At 40.5% G+C, this 22654-nt stretch overlaps 1 protein-coding gene across 1 annotated transcript in view; it reads right to left on the reverse strand.

Moving 5' to 3' along the window:
• Positions 1-3021: 3021 nt before the first annotated feature.
• LOC126144361 (transmembrane protein 181) overlaps positions 3022-22654 on the reverse strand; it is a 233961-nt gene continuing 214328 nt past the window's right edge. Inside the window, exons 10-13 of the mRNA XM_049915486.1 lie at positions 21680-21829; positions 10504-10606; positions 3320-3544; positions 3022-3230 (exon numbers count right to left, since the gene is read on the reverse strand). Coding sequence (XP_049771443.1) covers positions 3100-3230; positions 3320-3544; positions 10504-10606; positions 21680-21829 — 609 coding nt within the window. The 3' untranslated portion in view covers positions 3022-3099. The remainder of the gene's footprint in view (positions 3231-3319; positions 3545-10503; positions 10607-21679; positions 21830-22654) is intronic.

Below are 22654 nucleotides of genomic sequence, written 5' to 3' on the forward strand. Positions count from 1 at the left end.
CGCATTGTTATTTTGTGCCAGGACAGACTCTCAACAAGGGAAGCGTCCAGGCGTCTCAGAGTGAACCAAAGTGATGTTGTTCGGACATGGAGGAGATACAGAGAGGCAGGAACTGTTGATGACATGCCTAACTAAGGCCACCCAGGGGCTACTACTGCAGTGGATGATTGCTACCTATGCATTATGGCTCGGAGGAACCCTGACAGCAACGCCACCATGTTGAATAATGCTTTTCAAGCAGCTACAGGACGTCATGTTATGACTCACACTGTGCGCAACAGGCTGCCTGATGTGCAAATTCACTCCCGACGTCCATGGCTTTGCAACCACAACACCATGCAGCATGGTACATATGGGCCCAACAACATGCTCAATGGACCGCTCAGAATTGGCATCACGTTCTCTTCCCCAATGAGAGTCACATATACTTTCAACCAGACAATCGTTGGAGATGTGTTGGGAGGTTACGCGGTCAGGCAGAATGCCTTAAACACACTGTCCCATGAGCGCAGCACGGTGGAGGTTCCCTGGATGGCATTATGTGGGGCTGGCGCGCAGCGGTGATGGTCATGGAAGGCGCTGTAACGGCTGTACAATACATGAATGCCATCCTCCGACTGATAGTGCAACCATATAGACAGCATATAGGCGAGGCATTCGTCTTCATGGATGACAATTTGTGGCCCCATAGTGCGTATCTTGTGAATGACTTCCTTCAGGATAATGACATCGCTCGACTAGAGTGGCCAACGTGTTCTTCAGACATGAACCCTATCAAACATGCCTGGGATAGATTGAAAAGGGCTGTTTATGGACGACGTGACCCACCAACCACTCTGAGGGATCTATGCTGAATCGCCGTTGAGGAGTGGGACAATCTGGACCAACAGTGCCTTGATCAACTTGCAGATAGTATGCCACAATGAATACAGGCATGCATCAATGCAAGGGGACGTGCTACTGGGTATTAGAGGTACCGGTGTGTACAGCAATCTGGACCACCAGCTCTGTAGGTCTCGCTGTGTGGTTGTACAGCACACAATATGTGGTTTTCATGAGGAATAGAAAGGTCTGAATTGATGTTTGTGTTGATCTCTATTGCAATTTTCTGTACAGGTTCCGGAACCCTCGGAACCGACGTGATGCAAAAATTTTTTTGATGTGTGTATATGAGGGTGTGGCCTTTCAGATATGTTTGCATTCATATAACTGATAAGCCTAGCTGGGCAGTGGATCCACAAACTCCAGTTATATGAATGTGTGGTGTCTGATCTTTCGGACATGTCCGTATTCATATAGCTGATATGCCTATCTGGCCAATGGATCCACTTTCTTCAGTGTGGATGCACAAATACATCCAATCTCCTGTGGGAATCTCAGAGCAGTGAACCATGAGTAAAATGACGGTCTGCAGATAGGTGGAACTTGGTGGGAATGTGAATCAGCCTTGAGCCATGCCGAGATAGTTTGCGCTGTTGTGATAACGCTGTGTCCCAGATGGCGCAGTGGTTAACACACCTGCCTAGTAAGCATGAGATCCTGAGTTTGAATCCTGGCGATACACATTTTTGCTTATAGCCGGTAATTCCATATAATAGGACAGCAGTGATCCCCTTCAGTTTTGACAAACTCCAGTCCCTGTTTAAACCCTTAGACCTTTCTCAGAACATCTCCCCTGAATCCATTTCCCTCCTCACCCCTACAACACCCCACACACCAACCTTCTACATGCTCCCCAAAATCCACAAACCCAACATTACTGTATTCCCCACTGTGGCTGGTTATTGTGCCCCAAACAGAAGAATTTTGGCCCTCACTGCCCAACACCTCCAACCAATTACCTGTAATCTAGCTTCCCACATCAAAGACACCAACCACATCCTTCACCGACTCTCCACCATCCCAATCCCACTCGTCATAGTTGATCTCACCTCCCCATACACCAACATCCCTCATGCCCATGGTCTTATTGCTGTTCAACACTACCTTTCCCAACATCCTTCAGACTCCAAACCCACTACCTCACTCCTCATACACCTTATGCCTCCTGAGGCTGTGCCTGTTGGCAGTCTAGTCCCTGCACACTCCACCAGACAGCATTCATCTCTCTCCCCACTTGTACACAACTATCTCTTCCCCTTCCACTTGCCCTTCCCCACCCCCTCCACATTGCTGCTTGCATCCCATGTGATATTGCATTACAACCCGAGATGTTGGAGTTGGCAGTCATGTGTGCATGGAATGTGCTTGCTAGTGTATGTGTCTGTGTGTGTGGATGGTGGGCATATGTGTTTCTCTTTTACTGAATAAGACTTTATGTGGGTGTCTTAATTGTGCCTGTTTGCAACTTGACATGTCTTCTTTAAGGTAAGTAGCATTCTATCTTTTCCTACATTGTTGTTGCCAAAATTGCAAGTTTTTTGAAGGAATCTCTGCAGGTAGTTCTCTAATTAACAACTGATACAATTCTTAAAACATGATCCTGTAATACATTACACTGCTATGGTTGAATGACACTAAATTACACTGGTGTTAAATAGAACACACACCAAGTGCATAAGCTTAAATAAGAGCTAGGTTAAGGTGAAGAAAATAAGGCAACCCTTTCCCAAGATTTTGTTTGTCATTTTTTGTTCATGTATGTGTTGCTGATGTTAAATAGATACAATCAAATAAAAATAAAAATACTTTAATGTTTATTTTGGAGAGCCTTTCCATGAAGATGCTAAGTGGAGGCAAACAATTTTTCAACAGTGCTTGGAGATTCACAATCAGCAAAGAAAAGAAGTTGCTCAGTTACATAATTGTAAGTTTTTAGCAACAGTCCTGCATGTAGCTTAATTTTTAATACTATGTTGTTTTGTTAAACAAGTCTTCTACCCTTAATCTCATTTTTGTAGAAGGAAATTTTACTTTAAAACGCACCACAAGACAAAGCTTATCAGTGTTTAACAGTATAAACCATTGAGATACCTTTTTTTTGATGTGGAGGGATTAGAAAAATAACACAAACTACATTAGTATTTGTTTTACATAAAAACAATTTATTTAATACAACAGTCCTCAGGTAATAATCAAATAGCAGTAAAAAATTCTCAATCAATCACTGTCATCATCATTTCTGCAACGATTAAGTGGTCTTCTACTTTCCTCATCAGATCCATAAATAACATCCTCATCAGAGTCATTTATCATGGAAAATGCTGGATTATCTTTGGTAATGGGAGATTCTGCAATGAAAAAAACATCTCATTAGACAAACATATTACACTGTTCAAATTAGCTACACTTTAAGGATATTTTATGGTTACATAATTACCAAATATTGTTCCTTTTGAAGGAGAATACACATATGCCATTGTATACAAATAGAAATTGAGGAGGCCATAAAATGACATAAATTCTGCAGAATTCTTGTAGTTGGTAGATAATTCTGCGACAAAATTATCTTCCAGTATACCGACTCCAAATCTAAGTACAGTTATTGTAAGACTTACTGCCAAGACAATAAGCATCAACAATGTCAAAAATTTGAGCCGCATATCTGGAACAAAAACAGAGGACCAGTGACACACCTTATGACAGCTAGCAAAAGCAAACTGGTAAAGGTTGCATGAAACAATTATAAAATAGTAAATGGTGAATGGTGAAATGTAGTGTAATCTACAAAGGTGCATAGTTTGAAGTATCTCCACTACCATGTGTGTTAATTAAGAACAGAAGACATTCCTGAATAATTGGAATTATATAAGATATTACACACATATAGATTTTTATTGTTTTATAAATAATCAATTATTTTTTTCAGGTTTCGCGTTTCACAGATCTTTTTTGCAGGTTTCCATACTTGTGACTACTTTACTGTTGTTACAAGATAGGCCTTACTGCTGATGAAGTGTAGTGTCCAACAAAGGACTCTCATTATAAATGTAGGCAACATGAAAATAAAGACAGATAGAAGAATGCAACAAATGGTGTGTTTACTGTGAAAGCTTTAAGAATTTTATACAGCAGTTTCAAAATAGTAGTTACAAAATCTACCGACAGATAGCACTATAATCACAACATGTAGCGTAGTGCCTATAAATTGCACTCCAAGGCCCAGAGCAATGTATTCCAACTTTCAAACATGAAAAGATATAAGGGTACCGAAGGAACTAGTTGAAATCATGTTGGGGGTATCAAGCAAAATTTGTGACTGGATTGAGGATGTTTTGGTAGGGAGAACACAGAAAGCTCTGGGTGTCTCGCTGGGCGTTTACTTGTATTAACGTGCCACAGCAATGCCTAGGCGACGTGCATGGCGACGTCGCTTGCGGATGGAGAGTCATCATCAGATGTGGAAGTAACTTCAGGTGGGTCCCAGGGAAGTGTGTTGGGGCCATTGCTATTCATGTTCTATATTAATGACATTGCAGATAATATTAACAGTAACCTCACACTTTTTTATCAAAGAGTCACAACTGGAAGCAACCAGTCCATACAAATACCTGTAGGGATATGAAATGGAACAGTCAGTTGGAGGTTAAGCAGGTGGCAGGTTGTGGTTAACTGGTAGAATACTAGAAAAATGTAATCAGTCTACAAAGGACACTGCATACCGAACATTAATATGACTCATCCTACGATAATGCTCTAGTGTGTGAGACCTGTACCAAATAGGACTAACAAGGGATAATGAATGGATAAAAGAAGGGTAGCAAATATGGTCACAAGTTTGTTTGACACACAGGAGAGTGTCACGAAGAAAGAACTGGATAGGCAGACACTTGAAGACAAATGAAAATTATTCCATGAAGACAGAAAATTTTTAGAACCAACCTAAGTGTTGAACCTAAGAATATATTACAACCCTGTACTTGTCACTCCCACAGGAATCAAGACAAGATTAGACTAATTACAGGGTGTGCACAGTCATTAAAGTGATCACTGTTCTTGCACATCATATGGAAATGGATCGGGAAAAAGCCATAATAACAATGGAAATTTAACCTCTGTCATGCACTTCACAGTGGTTTGCAGAGTATAGATGTAGATGTAGAAGTATTACATTGAATAACAAAGAGTTTATGGTACTGCAATATCACAGGTTAGAACAAAGTATTGCAGCAACAAGGTATAGTTTTCAAACATGATTAAGTTCCAAAAGGATGAGAAAACCATTCATAAGTTCGTCAACAAAATCAAACAGACAGTGTGGCCGCCCCATATAACTGTAGTTATTTCTGAAAATGTCATCATACTTTCTGAACTTATTTAGCAACATCTGAGAATATCCATCTGAAGGATTACAGTAGACTGGTTTGAAGTGCTCCAGCAAGCTTTCAATACTGAGAAACAGTCTACACGTTTCCATTCAAAATCCAAAGTTACCAGGTCATTTGTTGCTGTGTGGCAAATGCCTGTCTCTGCAAACCAGACTCATATACAGGGTGATTGATTGATGAAAGAATACAGAACAAAAGAGGTCTAATGAACTTATGTCTGGAAACACATGTTTTCCACACTACAGACCATTTATTCAATCCTACATTGTTACAGAGACTGTGGCCTTATATGCACTATACCATGCAGCCACAGTTACAGTATGTGTTGAAAATGGTTTTCACATGCCTCAAGGCATGCACGTGTACACCGTAGCATGTTCTTATCTCACATGTTCACTCAGCCAGGTTGCATCCGAACAATGTCAAAGGCAGCATTAATACACTGCTCCAGTGTCTCCACATCTGGAATGGGCTCTTTATGCATGATACTTTGGAGATGGCCCCATAACCAGAAAGTGCATGGGCTGAGATCCGGTGAACGAGCAGGCCATGCAACTGGAACCCCTCACCTGGTCCATCGACTAGGGATGACACTATTGAGATGTGTCAGGACATTAATGGCAAACTGGGCTAAACCTTTCAAATGATCAATGGCACTTCTTCCAGCAGGGGAGGCAAAGTCACCCGCAAGAAACACCAATAGTTCCGGCATTTTAGACGATGTGGAAGGAAGACGTCCCAAAATACGGTTGCCAATTATCCTGGTCCACAGATTCCAGTCGCATCGATGCTGATGATTCACTACCACCATACCATGGGGGATCTTCATAGTATCCCACAGATAACTGTTATTAATGTTGGAAGATACCACTCTGCGTAAAGGTGGTCTCACCTGTGAATAGGATGGATGACACAAATCCCAATATTGTGGTTGCCTGGTGAAGAAACAGTGACAAAACTGCTCGTGATGTGGAAAGTCTGTCACTTGTAAGACCTGCACACACTGTACATGATAAGGGCAGTAACAATTGTCATGGAGAATGTTCCACATGGTCATCTGGCTTACCCCACACTGGCAGCCCGACTGCCTGTTACTGACATGGCAGTCGCATTCCACAGTCTTAATCACATTTTCTTCCAAGCTTTGTGTCTGAACATTATGGGTATGTCTTTCATGATTTCCTACTTTCGGAAATGACCCTGTCTCAGACAAATGGCAAAACCCTGTTGCAAACATTTAATGCTGGGGTTGCTGGCAGGGACAGGTCTCCTGATACATCCTTGCTGTCCGCTGCCCGTTGCCTTTCTGTAAGCAAACACTTTGTCAGCAAGCTCTAGATTTGAATACAGAACATAGTGTACAATGCCGTAGCACAGCCACCACCAGATGAGTCAGCAAGAGAAGTGAATTGGACACAATGTTGCCAATTAATATGGGAGGAGAGTAAGTTTGGGCATGATGTATGAGGAACAGTATCATCATCTAGGAGGAAACCATGGATACTGGAACTGTGGCTGCATGGTACAGTGCCCATTAGATATCAGTCTCTGTAGCAAAGTATGATTGAATAAATGGTCTCTAGCATGGAAACCAAGTATTTCCGGACATAAATATCTTGAAAGGTACATTACACAATCCCTTGAAAAGTACATTACACATTACAGTTGTATTACTTTAATTTGTAATTTAAAAAGGAATCAAAGCATAATCTATGACATAATTGTTATTACTAAACTTTTGGTGTGAAATTGGTGAATGAGGTGTGTGAGAAAAGTAATGAGACTGATTTTTTATCTATCAAATCTTTTATTTTTTTTGAAACAACAATCTTGTCCCTTTCAGCAGCTACATACTGGCAGATTCACTATTCTTGCCTTGGTAGCAGTGCTGAAAGGCTTCAATTGGTAGGGCATTTATAACAAGTCAGTCACATTCTTTTGAATGTTCTCCAGAACCCCAAAATGAGATCCTTTTAAGACGCTTCTCAATTGTAGGAAAAGAAAAAACACGAGCATTTATATTAGATGAATTGGGGGGGGGGGGGGCTGTGGAACATCAGGAATGCCATTCAAACAAATTTCGGGCTTGCAGCCGGTCGTCGTTCAATACTTCGCACGATATTTCAACTGGGCACCTGCCAGTCATCTTCAGGTGAGCCGTCGCAGACTGGCGAAAACGTCCTCCGTTCCGCAATATATAGCGTACTGTAACTATTCTGCGCATGCGTCAAAAAAATATTTTGAACAGACTGACGGTGTCACCATGGGTAGCCCCCTGTCTCCTTTGGTGGCCAACCTTTTTATGGAGTATTTTGAAGAGAGCGCTTGAATCAGCTGCCCTGAAGCCAACAGTTTTTTGGCGGTATGTGGATGACACTTTCATAGTGTGGCCTCATGGAGAAGATAAATTAATAGAGTTTCTACATCACCTCAACTCCATTCATAGCAACATCCTGTTCACCATGGAAATAGAGAAAGATGGTTGTTTGCCTTTCTTGGATGTCCTGGTTCGAAGGAAGAATGATGGTTCTCTAGGGCATTCAGTTTACCGGAAACCCACTCATATTGATTTGTACCTGCAAGCATCGAGTTGCCATCACCCATCGCAAACCATGAGTTTGTTTAAAACACTTGTTTATAGAGCTTATACTGTCTCAGATCTAGATAGCTTACCTCATGAAATTGCCCATCTAAAGACAGTATTCAGCGAAAATGGGTATTCCATCTGGCAGATTAACAGGGCACTAACAGTTAAAACTAAGAAGCAGGAAGAGAATAAAGAGGAGAACATGCCAGAACAATCTTTAGCTTTTCTTCCTTTCATTGGCAACACTTCGTTCAAAATAGCAAGAATCCTCCGAAAATTTCAGGTAAAAGTGGTTTTCCGCCCTCCATCGAAGATTGCGGACCTTGTGGGATCAGTTAAGGACAATCTGTTACTACGAAAGGCCGGAATTTACCAGATACCATGCCAATGTGGTATGGCTTACATAGGTCAAACCACACGCACCGTGAAAGAATGCTGCACTGAACATCAACGTTACACCCGCCTTTTGCAGCCAAGCAAGTCTGCTATTGCTGAACATTGTATTTCTACTGGACATTCAATGGAGTATGAGAAAACAATGATTTTGTCCACAGCAACGTCTTTCTGGGACTCCATTATTAAAGAATCCGTAGAAATATGACTGGTGGAAAATTTGCTAAACCATGACAGCGGCTACCAGCTAGACAGTGCATGGAATCCCATCATCTCCACACTTTGCTCAAATAGAAGACGACAGAGTGCGTCAACTGCCGTGGCAAACAGCAACGCAGAGGGCGGCTGAGTTCCGCTATTCCACCGGTGAGGGCACTGCTGGCGGGCAGTGTGGTTCAACTATCAAGTTTTCGAAGCATGCGCAGAATAGTTACAGTACGCTATATATTGTGGAACGGAGGACGTTTTCGCCAGTCTGCGACGGCTCACCTGAAGATGACTGGCAGGTGCCCAGTTGAAATATCGTGCGAAGTATTGAACGACGACCGGCTGCAAGCCCGAAATTTGTTTGAACAGTCAATTCGCCGGGAAAATTTTAAAATTCACAACAGGAATGCCCTTTGAGGTCAAAAATTCTATGATGGAAGTGACTTGTGACATGGAATGTTGTCATGATGCAGCACCCACTTATCTGCATGTGCAGTCTCAATCGATCCACCCTTTTCCTGAATCTTTCAAGGACATCTTTGTAAAATGCTTGGTTGACAGTTTGTACTGGAGGAATTGTCTTACAAGATCACGCACACATTTGACATTTTTGTTGGTTTTTGAAGTCGGTGGTTTCCCTAAGCAAGGTTCATCTTCAACTTGTTCTTGGCCTTGCAAAAATGATTTTTGCCAGCAAAAAACTTGTCCTCTTAATAAGGAACGTTCCCTATAGGCCTGCTTCAACTTTTCAAACATCACACTCGTGGAGTCCCCAAGTTTACCACAAACCTTGTTAGCCTAACATTGCTTTAAATTCCTCTGCTCCATTTTCGTAACACACAACAAAAAAACAATTTCATTGAGGTCACTCTCAAAAATCAGGATAGTTGTACACAGCTGAAACTCAGACTAAGCATCTGGAAGAGATGAACAGACCAGTCTACACAAGTAGAACAACACTGCACTGCCAGATTGTTTGCACTGTTGTCAGTCAGTTCCATTAATTTTCTTACACACCTTGCATATTTGCAAAAATCAGAACCAGAAACCTAGAACCCGATATTTATGAATTTTGTACGTGAAGATGTATTCATTCATTGCATTCCATTGACACCCAGTAACTCAAATATGGCCTTTGATTTAAAGCTATTGCAGTTTCCCACATGGCTTGCATCCACTCTGAGAATCAACAAGACTCAGGGCCAATCACTTAGTGTGGCAGATATTAAACATCCTGGGCAATGCCAGGCACTGCTGCTAGTAATTAATAATGAAGGATCTGATGTTAGCTCACGCTCGCAGATGACACACGCTTCCACCTGAATGGTAGTGAACAAGCAAAACTGGTGTTTTGTGTGAAGTGTTTCTGTTTGGGGCGTGGGATACAGCAGAGGCATTATTGGCCCTAAGTGGAAATTTTTGAACAATTTGTTGCCACACAGGAACTTTTGGGAGGACCGACCAGGTACCGAGTGGTCCTTGGAAGACGGGGCATTACTAACATGGATTAAGCCAAATTCAATGGCACAGGTGTGGACTGGCTTCCATGTTCACCCAATCTGACTCCTTGTGACTACTTTTTTGGGGTACATTGAAAGACATTGCCTACCAGAACTATCCCACTGCACTGGACAAACTAACTAACAGTCTGTGTGACAGCTGAATCCCTTTCCATTGACATGCTACAAGATGTGATGCCAAATTTCATTGTTTGTTTGTGTCACCTCCTTACTGCAAGCAGTGGACATTTTGAAAAGATTGTGATTTGAATGGAAAGACTGCTTGCACAGGATGAATTCATTTATGTATGCCAAGCTGTACATCGCAACAGCCCCATGTTACCAAATTTTGTGACTACTACTTCAAAACTTCTGTATAAAATTCTTAGACCTTCCACAATAAACATGGCCATTTACATTCTTCTAGCAGTCTTTTTTTTTCACGTTATTTAATTTTAAAATCAGGGAGTCCTTTGTTATAGTATGTTGGGTTAGCAAACAGGAATTAATGAAACTGGAGGAACTACTTAAGTTACAAGGAACAACTTACCAAAATAAGGCATGGCACGAAGTTCACTGTATGCCCTCAATATGAGGCACACCAGGTACAGTAAATAGACACCACATGCTATGAAGAAAAAAACCTTGAAACCCTGAAACAAAAATTAAAATAGCTGAGCAGAAGTAGGACGAATTTGAATTATTTGACTGACATAAGCCTAACTATTTAAAACTAATGATCAATAACACAAAAAGTGTGTGAATAATGTTGTCTTGGGATTAAAACAATAGAAACGATCTTACCTTGTTACTAAAGAGGTCTACACTTTCTGCACTGAGAAATGATATTTTTTTAATCATGTCCAAAAGAACAGATACCATAGGTGTCCATGGAGCTCGTTAGAATGACATTACAATGAAATGAGTACCCCTAGCTGCATACAGGCGTTGATATAAGTCAACGGGGACAGTTGAAAATGTGTGCCCCCACCGGGACTCGAACCCAGGATCTCCTGCTTACATGGCAGACGCTCTATCCATCTGACCCACCGAGGACACAGAGGATAGTGCAACTGCTGGGGCTTATCTCTGGCACGCCTCCTGTGAGACTTGAAAAGATTGTGATTTGAATGGAAAGACTGCTTGCAAAAGATGAATTCATTTATGTATGCCAAGCTGTACATCGCAACAGCTCCATGTTACCTGCCAAATTTTGTGACTACTACTTCAAAACTTCACGGACATGTCCGTGTTGGGAATGTAGGTCTCACAGGGGGCAGACATTTAGTATTTGCTGATAATCAGGTCATCAGAGGTGGAGCCAACAGATGGGTTTTGGGAAAGATGGAGAAGGAAATTTATCATGTCCTTTTCTGAATAATGAATGTGAAATTTGCCTTACAACAATTAAGAAAAGAATGGAAAAGCTAATTCTGGATGGCCATACAGGGAACTGAATACCAGTGCCCCAGATGTGGGGTCAATGTTTTAACCAGTGTACCATTTCAATCGGCTGCTTGTTTCAGAAGTTTTCATAAATGTTTTCTCAGCTGTCGATCAAGAATTTCAAGTCCTATAAGTCAGACATTGCAAGAATCACCAGCTCCAAAAATCATCAGGAACACTGTATCACACAAATAATAATAGGTTGGAAAATAAATGAAATACTGATACTGTAAGACAATGAGGTTGTGAGGGATACAGTGCGAGACACCAGTACAGTTCACTGCTGCATAAAGAATTTAAGTTTCTCTTTCCCTTTTCTTAACAGACTCTCTACAAGATAATGATCAGACAAACTTTTATGTAAAATGGAAAAGCACAGAAGTATCAAAATAAGGTAAGCAATATTGGTAAGGAAACCCTTCAGTTAAAGGTTCTAACCTAAGATAATTGCTGGCAGCCAAAACAAGGTTGCTGATGTTCTGGAAACAATTAGGAAACTGTTACTCAAATTCACATTGAGCACACATCTCCAACAAAAAACAAAAAGGCCATGTTCTGATATATGCAGGAGGTTGTCTCTTACAAATACGGTATACTCATTAAATTTGTTTGTATGGATGCAAATACATGCCAATTAAAAAACTGTTCACAATGCATATCATTGCTGATAGTCTTATAACTGTGGCATTAAAATTTACATAATCCCAAACAAGTTAATTGGGCTGTTTAATGAAAGGCTTCATTAGTGAAAGCTACATGGGTGTGAAACTGATGTCCACTCCTACACATTACCACAGTAATTATCAGCTAAACATGGTAGGAGGTCAAAAGTGAGCTGAATTTGTGGCACGGAAGGTGTACAGCTGCAGTATTTGCAGTACATTCAGAATTGGACTGTTGGTCAACTATTTTACTTTTGGACTGATGATTCCAGAAACCACGTCTAGTCCAGAATTTTTTGTACACATTTTATAGCATTGATGGACTTGTCTGGGGTCAACATAAATTGCCTCATTTGGAGATACTGGGGCATTGAAGCCTTCAACTATTACAGAAATAATGTCAGAGAGCAACTCATATGGTTTTTGTTCCAATTGTTAGATGGAATCACAATGATGTGGCATGGTACTATGCATCTGTGTTCAGTTCTGACACAGGATGAGCTTACAACAAAGTGTTCACATTATATCCACTTCCAAAGACTGTGCTGTTTCCTGAAGAAATTTCATAAGTAGTTCCAGTGAAAGTAGCACTGAGGGTGTGCCTAAGCAGAGATGCTTCAAAAAAGTGATGCATTATTTTTTCATTAAATGCCATTTCTTTCTTCCCAATGGTTGAGATTTAGGTATAATAAAGAAAAAATCAAGAAACATGACCATTTGTATGTTCCAGAACAGTATGTAGCCATACTCAAATATCCATGTGCTTAGTTTCAACTGTCATAATTTGAATCCCGATAATTTGGATTTTGATAACTTGTAGAAAGTCCTTAAGCCACAAATCACTCAGAAAGACTATTGTAGCCCAACAGAAAGTTAAATTTTTGCCTAGTAAATAGATGGACTTTCAATATGATTCACAATGGAGGGAACTTGAAACTGTCAACAAATTTACTGATGATTTCATGTAGCTTCCCAGCTCTCAACTTGTCCTTCTGGGGCTCTTCAGTATTAATATATTGGATGTTTCAGGAAGTATAGTAAATATTTTAGGTGGTAGTGTAGATTAGTTCAAATAAAAATTCTAAGCTGGAAAAACATATCCGTCTTTTGCATGAAAGAAACCTCTTCCAATAATGATAGAAGCCCATTCTCAAGAAATTTCAAATAATGGGGTAAAAATCAAACCATGGAAAACCCAGGATGGAATGTAACAATATTAGAGAAGGAAAGTTGTTGCTCACCATATAGCAGAGATCCTGTTTGCAAAAAGTGTCACACAATTATAGCTTTTGGCCATTAAGGCCTTTGTCAGCAACAGACACACACACACACACACACACACACATGATTACCTCTCATCGTGCCTTGAAATGAGAAATGTCCTGCCCACTATCCTTCCCATCCTCCCTACAGTGGTATTCCGCCATCCACCGAGCCTACAAAATATACTTGTCCACCCTTATACAACCTCTGCTTTCGAGCCCTTACATCATGGCTCATACCCCTGTAATAGACCTAGATGCAAGACCTGTCCCATACATCCTTCTACCTCCACCTACTCCAGTCCAGTCACTCCCATCAAAGGCAGGGCTACCTGTGAAACCTGTCATGTGATTTACAGGCTAAGCTGCAACCACTGTGCTGCATTCCATGTAGGCATGACAAACAACAAGCTGACTGTTCGCATGAATGGCCAATGACAAACTGTGGCCAAAGTGGCCCACCCTGTTGCTGAACATGCTGCCAAACATGATATCCCTCATCTCAATGACGGCTTCACAACCTGTGTCATATGGATCCTTCCCACCAACACTAGATTTTCTGAACTGCACAGATGGGAACTTTCCCTGCAATACATCCTATGTTCCCATAACCCTCCTGGCTTCAACCTTCGTTAGTCACTGTCCTCACCCATCCAACCCCCTCCCTGTTCCCATTCCAGCACTACACAGCTGTAATTTCACTGCCACACCCAGTCTTTTCATTTGTTTTCATTTCTCTCCTTTTCGCTACTTACTCCCCCCCCCCCCCCCCTCCCCACCTTCTCTCCTGCCCTTCGTCTAAACTGCAGCATTTCACTGTCTGCCACCCCCACCATACTATCCCTCCCTCTCCCCGCCCCAGCCTCCTCCTTACCCCCACCCAGTCACCACTCCCATCATGCACTGCTGCTGCTGCTCGCAGTGTGGTTTCAGCTGTCTGAGACTGCAGACGTGTGTGCAAGTTGCATGTGTGTGTGTGTGTGTGTGTGTGTGTCAATGGCTGACAAAGGCCTTAATGGCCAAAAGCTATAATTGTGTGATTCTCTTGCCTATCGCAACTCAGCATCTCCACTATATGGTGAGTAGTAACTTTCCTTCTCTAATATTGTTAAACAATGGGATAGCAACACAACTGTCTAGCATACCACACCATACTTTCACAAAGGATTCTTGAAAATGTTTCTCCTCAAAACACAGTGGGTTTTTGGTGGACCACCAGTATTAGTTACAAGTATTACAGTTTCTTTCACAAATGAGTGCTGCATCACTAATAAAGGATATTAATGGAATTCCGCAGCGATTTGCAACTAACCAATGACAAAATTTCAGTTGCCTACCTTCATCTCCTCCTGAATCCACTGTAAATAATAAGGATACAGGATGCCCACATGCAATGTCTGTCCATACACTTGTATGTATGATAATAATGGAAATACTTGGATGGAGCAATACATACAACAAGGGAAAGGCAACCACCCACCTATCGCAGACTGATGCATGGAGCACAAAAACATGTAACAGAAAACAACATTCACACTAACTTTTGAGTACAAGCTGTTTTTCTAACCAATTTACACATATTCACACACACAATTACACAGACACTGAAATGAACACTACCTGGCCACAGAAAGACTTATTATTGATACTCAATTACTGAAAGCAGCTGCTTGAAGTGTTGGGGGTGGGGAAGGTAAGGAAGGAGGCAAGGAGAGGGCAGTGAGAAAGAGGTAGGTTTTATGTCAAAAGACTCCCTGGCTGTAGAAGATGAAAAGAGTAAAGCAAAAAGTTCTGTAGGATGAGAGAGGGATGGGGGAAAGTGAGGGGGAGCAGAATGCGGAGGGGGAAGGGGGAGGAAGGAGGGAGGCGGAGAGAGAGAGAGAGAGAGAGAGAGAGAGAGAGAGAGGGGGGCACATTGGAGGGAGGTAAGAGTGGTGTGGACAAACGAGAGAAAGGAAAAGGAAAAGGGAGGCAGTGGGAGCAGGTTAGCGGAAGCTGAAGCCAGAATGCGAGAGTTCAGGATATGTTGAGAGAGAGAATTTATGTGGAACACCAGTACATGTAAAAATTCAATCTGTGCTTGTTGAAGGACCACATTCTACCACACAATGTTAATCTGCACCTTCAGATGACTCCTGGGCATTGCACCAGTTCCACACAGTGTAGTGAAAACATGAATAAACACTCTTAATTGGGTATGCTGCAGTTAGGAAATTGTCTACTGTATTCTCTACATTTCAAAACCCATACACAAATACCATATCAGCAAACTCAGCATCTGTAAATATGTATAGAATACTTAATATAGTAGAATTGGCCAACAGATCACAATCATAATTAAAGTTGAAAAATTCAATTATGTAAACACCAGCACAACTTCAAAATCAAAACAAAAATGACAGTCACAAATAAACACAAAGCAACTGGCATATCAACATACAAAATTCAAACTTATCTCTGTAACCAACGAAAACTGGACAAATGTTACATAGAGTGTTTCAGTAAAAGTTGTCTATATTACCACCTCCTAAAGCATATACTGTTCCTGCTGAAACACTCTGTACACTCCGCACAAAATACCATGGCCGGCAGATGTGCAGTCAGCAGGGCATGTGTGGGGACAGCTATAGTGGTGGGGATTAGGGTCAGGCACTGTAGGGAAAATGTCAAGTGCTGGATGGGAATTGCCATTCTAAACTGAAGCTCACATTTTTTGTAAATATTACATACTTGCATGGAGGGAGAGGAGAGTGGTATGTGGGCCAAGGTAGTGCACAATCTGGATGTAGAAGGGGTGGTATGCTTTGGTTAGTATCTAACAAGAATTCCACTGAAAATGCAGCAATTTATTTATGCTTGGCCTATTAATCGTTTATAACTTTCAGAGAAGCATCCTGAGTGGCGAATTTTGAGTAAAACCTATACAGTTCTCTTGCTGTCACATCACTAACATATTGTGCAGACACAATTGTGAGAGAATTTTGAGACAATGATTAATTAGTTTATTAAATGAGGAACTGAGGAAAAGTAAGGTCAGTAGCTTATGAAAAGCACACCTCTGTACAAAAATAACATGTAATGCCTTCAATTATGCTGTTCCCAAACTCACAGATTTTCTCATTTCACCAGCTATTGGTGGCCCTTAAAAATTAAATCCTTTCATTGAAAGTCTGTAGTTAGTCGAATAGCATGGCACACAATGAATTTTTGCATAATAAACATATCATTTGCCAAAATCTCTTTTAGATATCTCTTATTACTTATGAAATATGAGGTAGGATATTATGGACATTTCACTCTGGTTTTATCACAGGCACAGCGCGATCACAAATGAGTATGCTACATCAGGTCAACTTTCTCGAGACTGGTGATGAATTGAGACCTTCACCAAAGCTTAAAAAAATAATCTGAGCTAAATTTCAAATGCAACAATATACACACATCAAAAAATGTTTTGCATCACATCAGTTCCAAGAGTTCCAGAACCTGTACAGAAAATTGGAATAGGGACAACATTAACATCATTTCTGCCCTATTTATTCCTCATGAAGACCACACAGTGCATGTTGTAACACAATACAGAGACAGAGGTGGTGGTCCAGATTGCTGTACACACCGGTATCTCTAATACCCAGTAGCAAGTCCTCTTGCAATGATGCAGGCCTGAATTCGTCACGGCATACTGCCCACAAGTTCATCAAGGCACTGTTGGTCCAGATGGTCCAGATTGTCCCACTCCTCACGGTGATTCGTCATAGATCCCTAAGAGTGGTTGGTGGGTCACACCGTCCATAAACAGCCCTTTTCAATCTATCCCAGGCATGTTTGATAGGGTTCATGTCTGGAGAATATGCTGGCCACTCTAGTTGAGCGATGTTGTTATCCTGAAGGATGTCATTTACAAGATGTGCACAATGGGGGCACAAATTGTCATCCATGAAGACGGATGTCTCGCCAATATGCTGCCTATATGGTTGCACTATCGGTCAGAGGATGGCATTCACGTATTGTACAGCCATTATGGCGCCTTCCATGACCACCAGCGGTGTACGTCAACCCTGCATAATGCCACCCCAAAACAGCAGGGACCTCCACCTTGCTGCATTCGTTGGACAGTGTGTCTAAGGCATTGAGCCTGACCGGGTTGCCTCCAAACACATCTCCAATGATTGTCTGGTTGAAGGCATATGTGACACTCATTGATGAAGAGAACGTGATGCCAATCCTGAGCGTTCCATTCAGCATGTTGTTGGGCCCATCTGTACCGCACTGCATGGTGTTGTGGTTGCAAAGATGGACCTCGCCATGGACGTCGTGAGTGAAGTTGCGCATCGTGCAGCCTACTGCGCACAGTTTGTGTCGTAACACCACATCCTGTGGCTGCACAAAAAGCATTATTCAACAAGGTGGCATTGCTGTCAGCATTCCTCCGAGTCATAATCCGTAGGTAGTGGTCATCCACTGCAGTTCCTGTCTCTCAGAGTTTCCTTCATGTCTGAACAACATCGCCTTTGGTTCACTCCGAGATGCCTGGTCACTTCCTTTGTTGAGAGCCCTTCCTGGCACGAAGTAACAATGCAGACGTGATTGAACCTTGGTACTGACCATCTAGGCATGCTTAAAGACAACGTGAACCATGCACCTCCTTCCTGTGTAATGACTGGAACTGATCAGCTGTTGGAACCCCTCTGTCTAATAGGCACTGCTCATGTATAGTTGTTTACATCTTTGGGCAGGTTTAGTGACAGTATCAACAGTCAACATCTATCTTCAGGAGTTCTGGGAACTGGGTTTATGGAAAACTTCTTTTGATGTGTGTATTATCTTCTTCTTCTTTCGATTTCGGCCATCTTTGGACCACGTTCAACAATTCACTTGCCCGGCTTTTTGATCTTTTTTTCTCTCTTCCCAATATTTCTTCATCATTTTCGAGTGGTTCCTCCTCCGCTCTTCCGACCATTTCCTGTTATTATTCTTTAGTTTCGTTTCTTCTGGAAAACACTTAATTTCGTTCACTATTTGTCTAAACTTTTCCCTGTCCCTGATTGACTCACGGGTGACATTAAAATAGGCCAAATCCTTTTTCACCATCTGTATCCATTTATTGTTGGTTTTTTCGTTCCTGTTACTATGTTCAAACACTTTTCTTGTTAGTCTGTTTCCATCCATCCTCGACAGGTGACCATAAAACGTTAGTCTGCGTTTACGCATTGCCTCACTCACTTTCTCAATAGTTTTGTATATTTCCTTATTACTCTTTAGCTTGTACTCTTCACCAATCTTTCTCGGTCCTAATATTTTTCTCAAAATTTTCCTTTCTTTCTTTTCCATGTTTTCTATTTCCCCCTTTTTGTTAAGAGTTAGGCACTCCGATGCATACAGGCATTCTGGTCTAATGACAGTTTTATAGTGTCTTAATTTAGCTTGAATCGAAATGTTTTTTTTGTTATATATGTCTTTGGTTTTTTGAAAAGCAAATTCCATTTTCCTTGCTCTCGCCTGGTTTGCACTCTTGTCTAAACCATTCACTTGAATTATTTCACCTAAATACTTAAATTTTTCTACTCTCTTAATATTGCCGTATTTAGTAATAAGATTTTTCCTGTTATTTCTATGATTAGACATATACACGGTTTTTTCAAATGAAATCTGCAGTCCAGCTCTGGCCGAAACTTCTTGTAGTTTCTCCAAGTAGTTCTGAGCTATTTCTTCGTTTTCTGTAATTATTGCCAGATCGTCTGCAAAAGCTAAACAGTCCACTTCTATTTTTTCTTTTTTTGTTCCAATTCTGATGTCATTCTTGGTGCCTTTGAGTTCTTCTTTCCATATTCTCAATATCTTTTCCAGTACGCAGTTGAAGAGGATTGGGGATAAACCATCACCTTGTCTAACACCTGTTTTAATTTCGAACTTCCTTGAAATTTCACCCATAAATTTAACTTTGGCCTTACTGTTTGTTAGCGTCTGTTTGATAATTTGAATTGTTTTCTTATCGACCCCAAATTCTTCCAATACTTGTGTATTATATAATACACAACCAACCCAAAATAATTGTAATCCCTAATTTTCATTGCAAACTTTTTCATATGTCTTGCAGTGTCTTATGTCCATGTAAATATCACTATAACTATGACCATTAATGAAATGGTGGTCATATCGTTATGAACATGACAAATAAGTAAGGCAAAAATCAAATATTTTTACCAAATAGTTTCCATAAAATTGTTTAAGAAATATTGCAGGGTGTGTGCCATGATTCTTTCATCGCTAACCGGCCAAAAGATTGTGAACTTGTCAGTTTCCCCTTCTGAAAAAACGAATGAACTCACCCAGCACTTTGGATGAAAATTGGTCACTGTGCATCGGCTACCATGTCCGACACAGAACCCAGCTATACAACAGGATTTCACTAGATTTTATTGCTTGTCTTCCTGAAAAAAAAAAATTCTAGTGTGCTGTTTTGTATGGCATTATATTTACAACATGTATTTTTAAAAAAAGTGCTGAAAATGTCATGTGTTTTGTAATGTTTCCATGCTTGTTTTTCATCTAGGAAATATGGCTGAATGAGTTCCATTAACTTTGATTATAAAATATTTATGTCCTGTAAATACAATATTTTTTTCTTTTAAATCATTCAAGCATTATTCACTTAGTGCAGACACAATGTAAGGTTTTTCTGAATATTTACTTTTGGAAACTGCAACTGAAACCAAATTGAGAAGTTACTCACGTCATTGTATTTTTCTATGAGGGCTGTTTGGAAAGGAAGTTCCGATCGATCGCAGAATGGAAACCACTGTAAAAATCCAATGAAACTTTACACAGATGTGATGGGCAGTGTCTCTAGTATGCCAGTCTATCACATCATGTTACTCTTTTCAGTTCTGATTGCACAGTGAGCACATGAAGGTGCCAAGAAAATAGTATCTCCCACCAAGTACGAGGGCCTGATAAGATTTCACCTGAAGCTATGCAGCCCATATAACATAAATGTCATGTGTTTCCTTCTTCAAGATAATTCTGTAGGAGCAATGAAGATGCTTCTGCAGCATTTTCGATGGGAAGTGTTTGATCACCCACAATACAGTCCGTAACTGGCTATGAAGACAACATTCTGGTGCATACATGGATTTCTATGATGAGGGTATTGGAAAGTTGGTACAATGCTATAACAAATGTCTCAGTTGGAGGGGTGATTATGTAGACAAATATCTGGAAGTTGTAGCTTACTGTTGCAAATAAAACATATTTGATTTTCACTCTGGTTTCCATTTCACCGCCGATCAGAATTTACTTTCCGAATACCCCTTGTATATAAGATGCATATATCTATACAAATACATAGAGGCAATGTCTTGACCTACTGACACATCATCGCCCTGTCCAAACTGCTGCAGATAGTCACTTGATATTTGGAGAGGGTGTTGATCTAATACCGCAGGTCTCATTTAAGAAGTGATTTTTCGAAATTCTACCCCTAAGGGGTTGAAACAGGGAAGGAAAGTTCTACGAAATTATTTCACGATGAAAGTGTTTTCAAAGGTAAACCAATGAAATAAAAAAAAAAATTATTTCACTGTTTATGGTTATGGAAACTCGACCACTAATGGGGGAAATAGCGGACAAAAATTTTTAACGAAATATTTTGATATATTAAAATTTTTTTAAAGCTAAATCTATGAAAACTGGTATTTTGTTTCTTGGTCATATATAAAGAAAGTGTTGCAACATGAAAGGAACTTGAAAACCCAGTTAAAAAAATAAAATCTGTGTAGGCCATATATTTTACATCAGCAAAGTACCAAGTGCACTGAGCTAGTAAAAAATATCATGACACTTGTTCTCAATTTGGAAGCAATATACAGTTCTTTGTTCTCCTGGAAAATTTAGAAAACGGACTGAAGTCTCTGTGATCACCAATTCATTTGTACTCTTCCATGTGTGTCATATACTCTGGCAACCCTTTCTCATACACCATAGTGACACATGCATTTAGCATGTGGCTGTTATCAAACAGGCACAAACCTTATGCCTTGCTCACCCAGTCTGCAACTGACACCACTGACAATTCATCAGCTGACAGTACCACATACATACAAAGCCGTATTGTTGAATTTGCTGATGTGACAGAATTTTCTTTCTAACACCTCTAATTTGAGACATATAGAGACATATAGCAACAGAGCTACAAATGTAATGAATAAGGAAACACAGCTAACTGCACTGTAAGCAGTTGCAGTTGACTTTCCCTAGTATCAAAAGTTTAATTATATGTACTGATTAGAGACGTCTTATGGTGAATGAAAATATACAGTTACAAAACTATCGACCAGCAGAATGCAGGAATACTCACATAAAAGTGGCTAGTGTCCAACTTGTAACTGTACGTTGGATCTTGTACTTCATTTATCTTTTGCCACGTGGCCATAGTAATGGCTGAGAACCACAACATACCAACTATTACCATTTTTGGAAAATAGAATGTTAGAAGTCGTCGTTCATTCTGCAAAAACAAGCCCATTTTCAAAAGAATATCATAACATAAAAACACTTACAGACTGCGAACTGTGAATTAATGAATAAAACATTAAACAATGGAAAATCCAGGATGGCATGTAGCAATATTATGAAAAGGAAAGCTGTGAATCACCATATAGTGGAGATTCTGAGTCACAGATAGGCACAACAAAAAGACTGTTCCAAACACAGCTTTCAGCCTGTAAGCCACAGTTGCCTTAGACTGCCGTCATGTGTGTGTGTGAGCTGCATTTGCTTTTGTGTGGTGTGTGTGTGTGTGTGTGTGTGTGTGTGTGTGTGTGTGTGTGTGTGTGGTCTATTTTTGACGAAAGCCTTGCCGGCGAAAGCTTTATTTGGAACAGTCTTTTTGTTGTGCCTCTCTGCGACTCAGCATCTTCGCTATATGGTGAATAGGAAATTGTAATTCTTGCTGTGAATAAAATATACTTCTCTTCTGTAACCTACTAATTGTTGCCAATACATTAATTTTATGCAATTTTCTTCACATAAGCCCAGTAACTCTTAATACTGAATCTTCTATTTTTTCAGCTATTTTTGAAATGGTTATCATATGATGAAACTGAAATGTTGAACACCTGAAACAATTCTCCTAGTTTTGCAAGGGCACAGAATACTAAAATCACTCTACAGAACTGTTGTGATTGAATTTCACATCAAACATGTACCGGTACCATGAAAGTTTGGTATGACTGTTTTATATGTATATGCTGTTTAGTACAGCAGAAACTATATGAAAGCTCACACACAGTGCTTCTAACTAAAAGAAAGTGTTCAACCTCTGACACTGAAT

The sequence above is a fragment of the Schistocerca cancellata genome, chromosome 2 (assembly GCF_023864275.1).
Source record: "Schistocerca cancellata isolate TAMUIC-IGC-003103 chromosome 2, iqSchCanc2.1, whole genome shotgun sequence".
Taxonomy (NCBI): domain Eukaryota; kingdom Metazoa; phylum Arthropoda; class Insecta; order Orthoptera; family Acrididae; genus Schistocerca; species Schistocerca cancellata.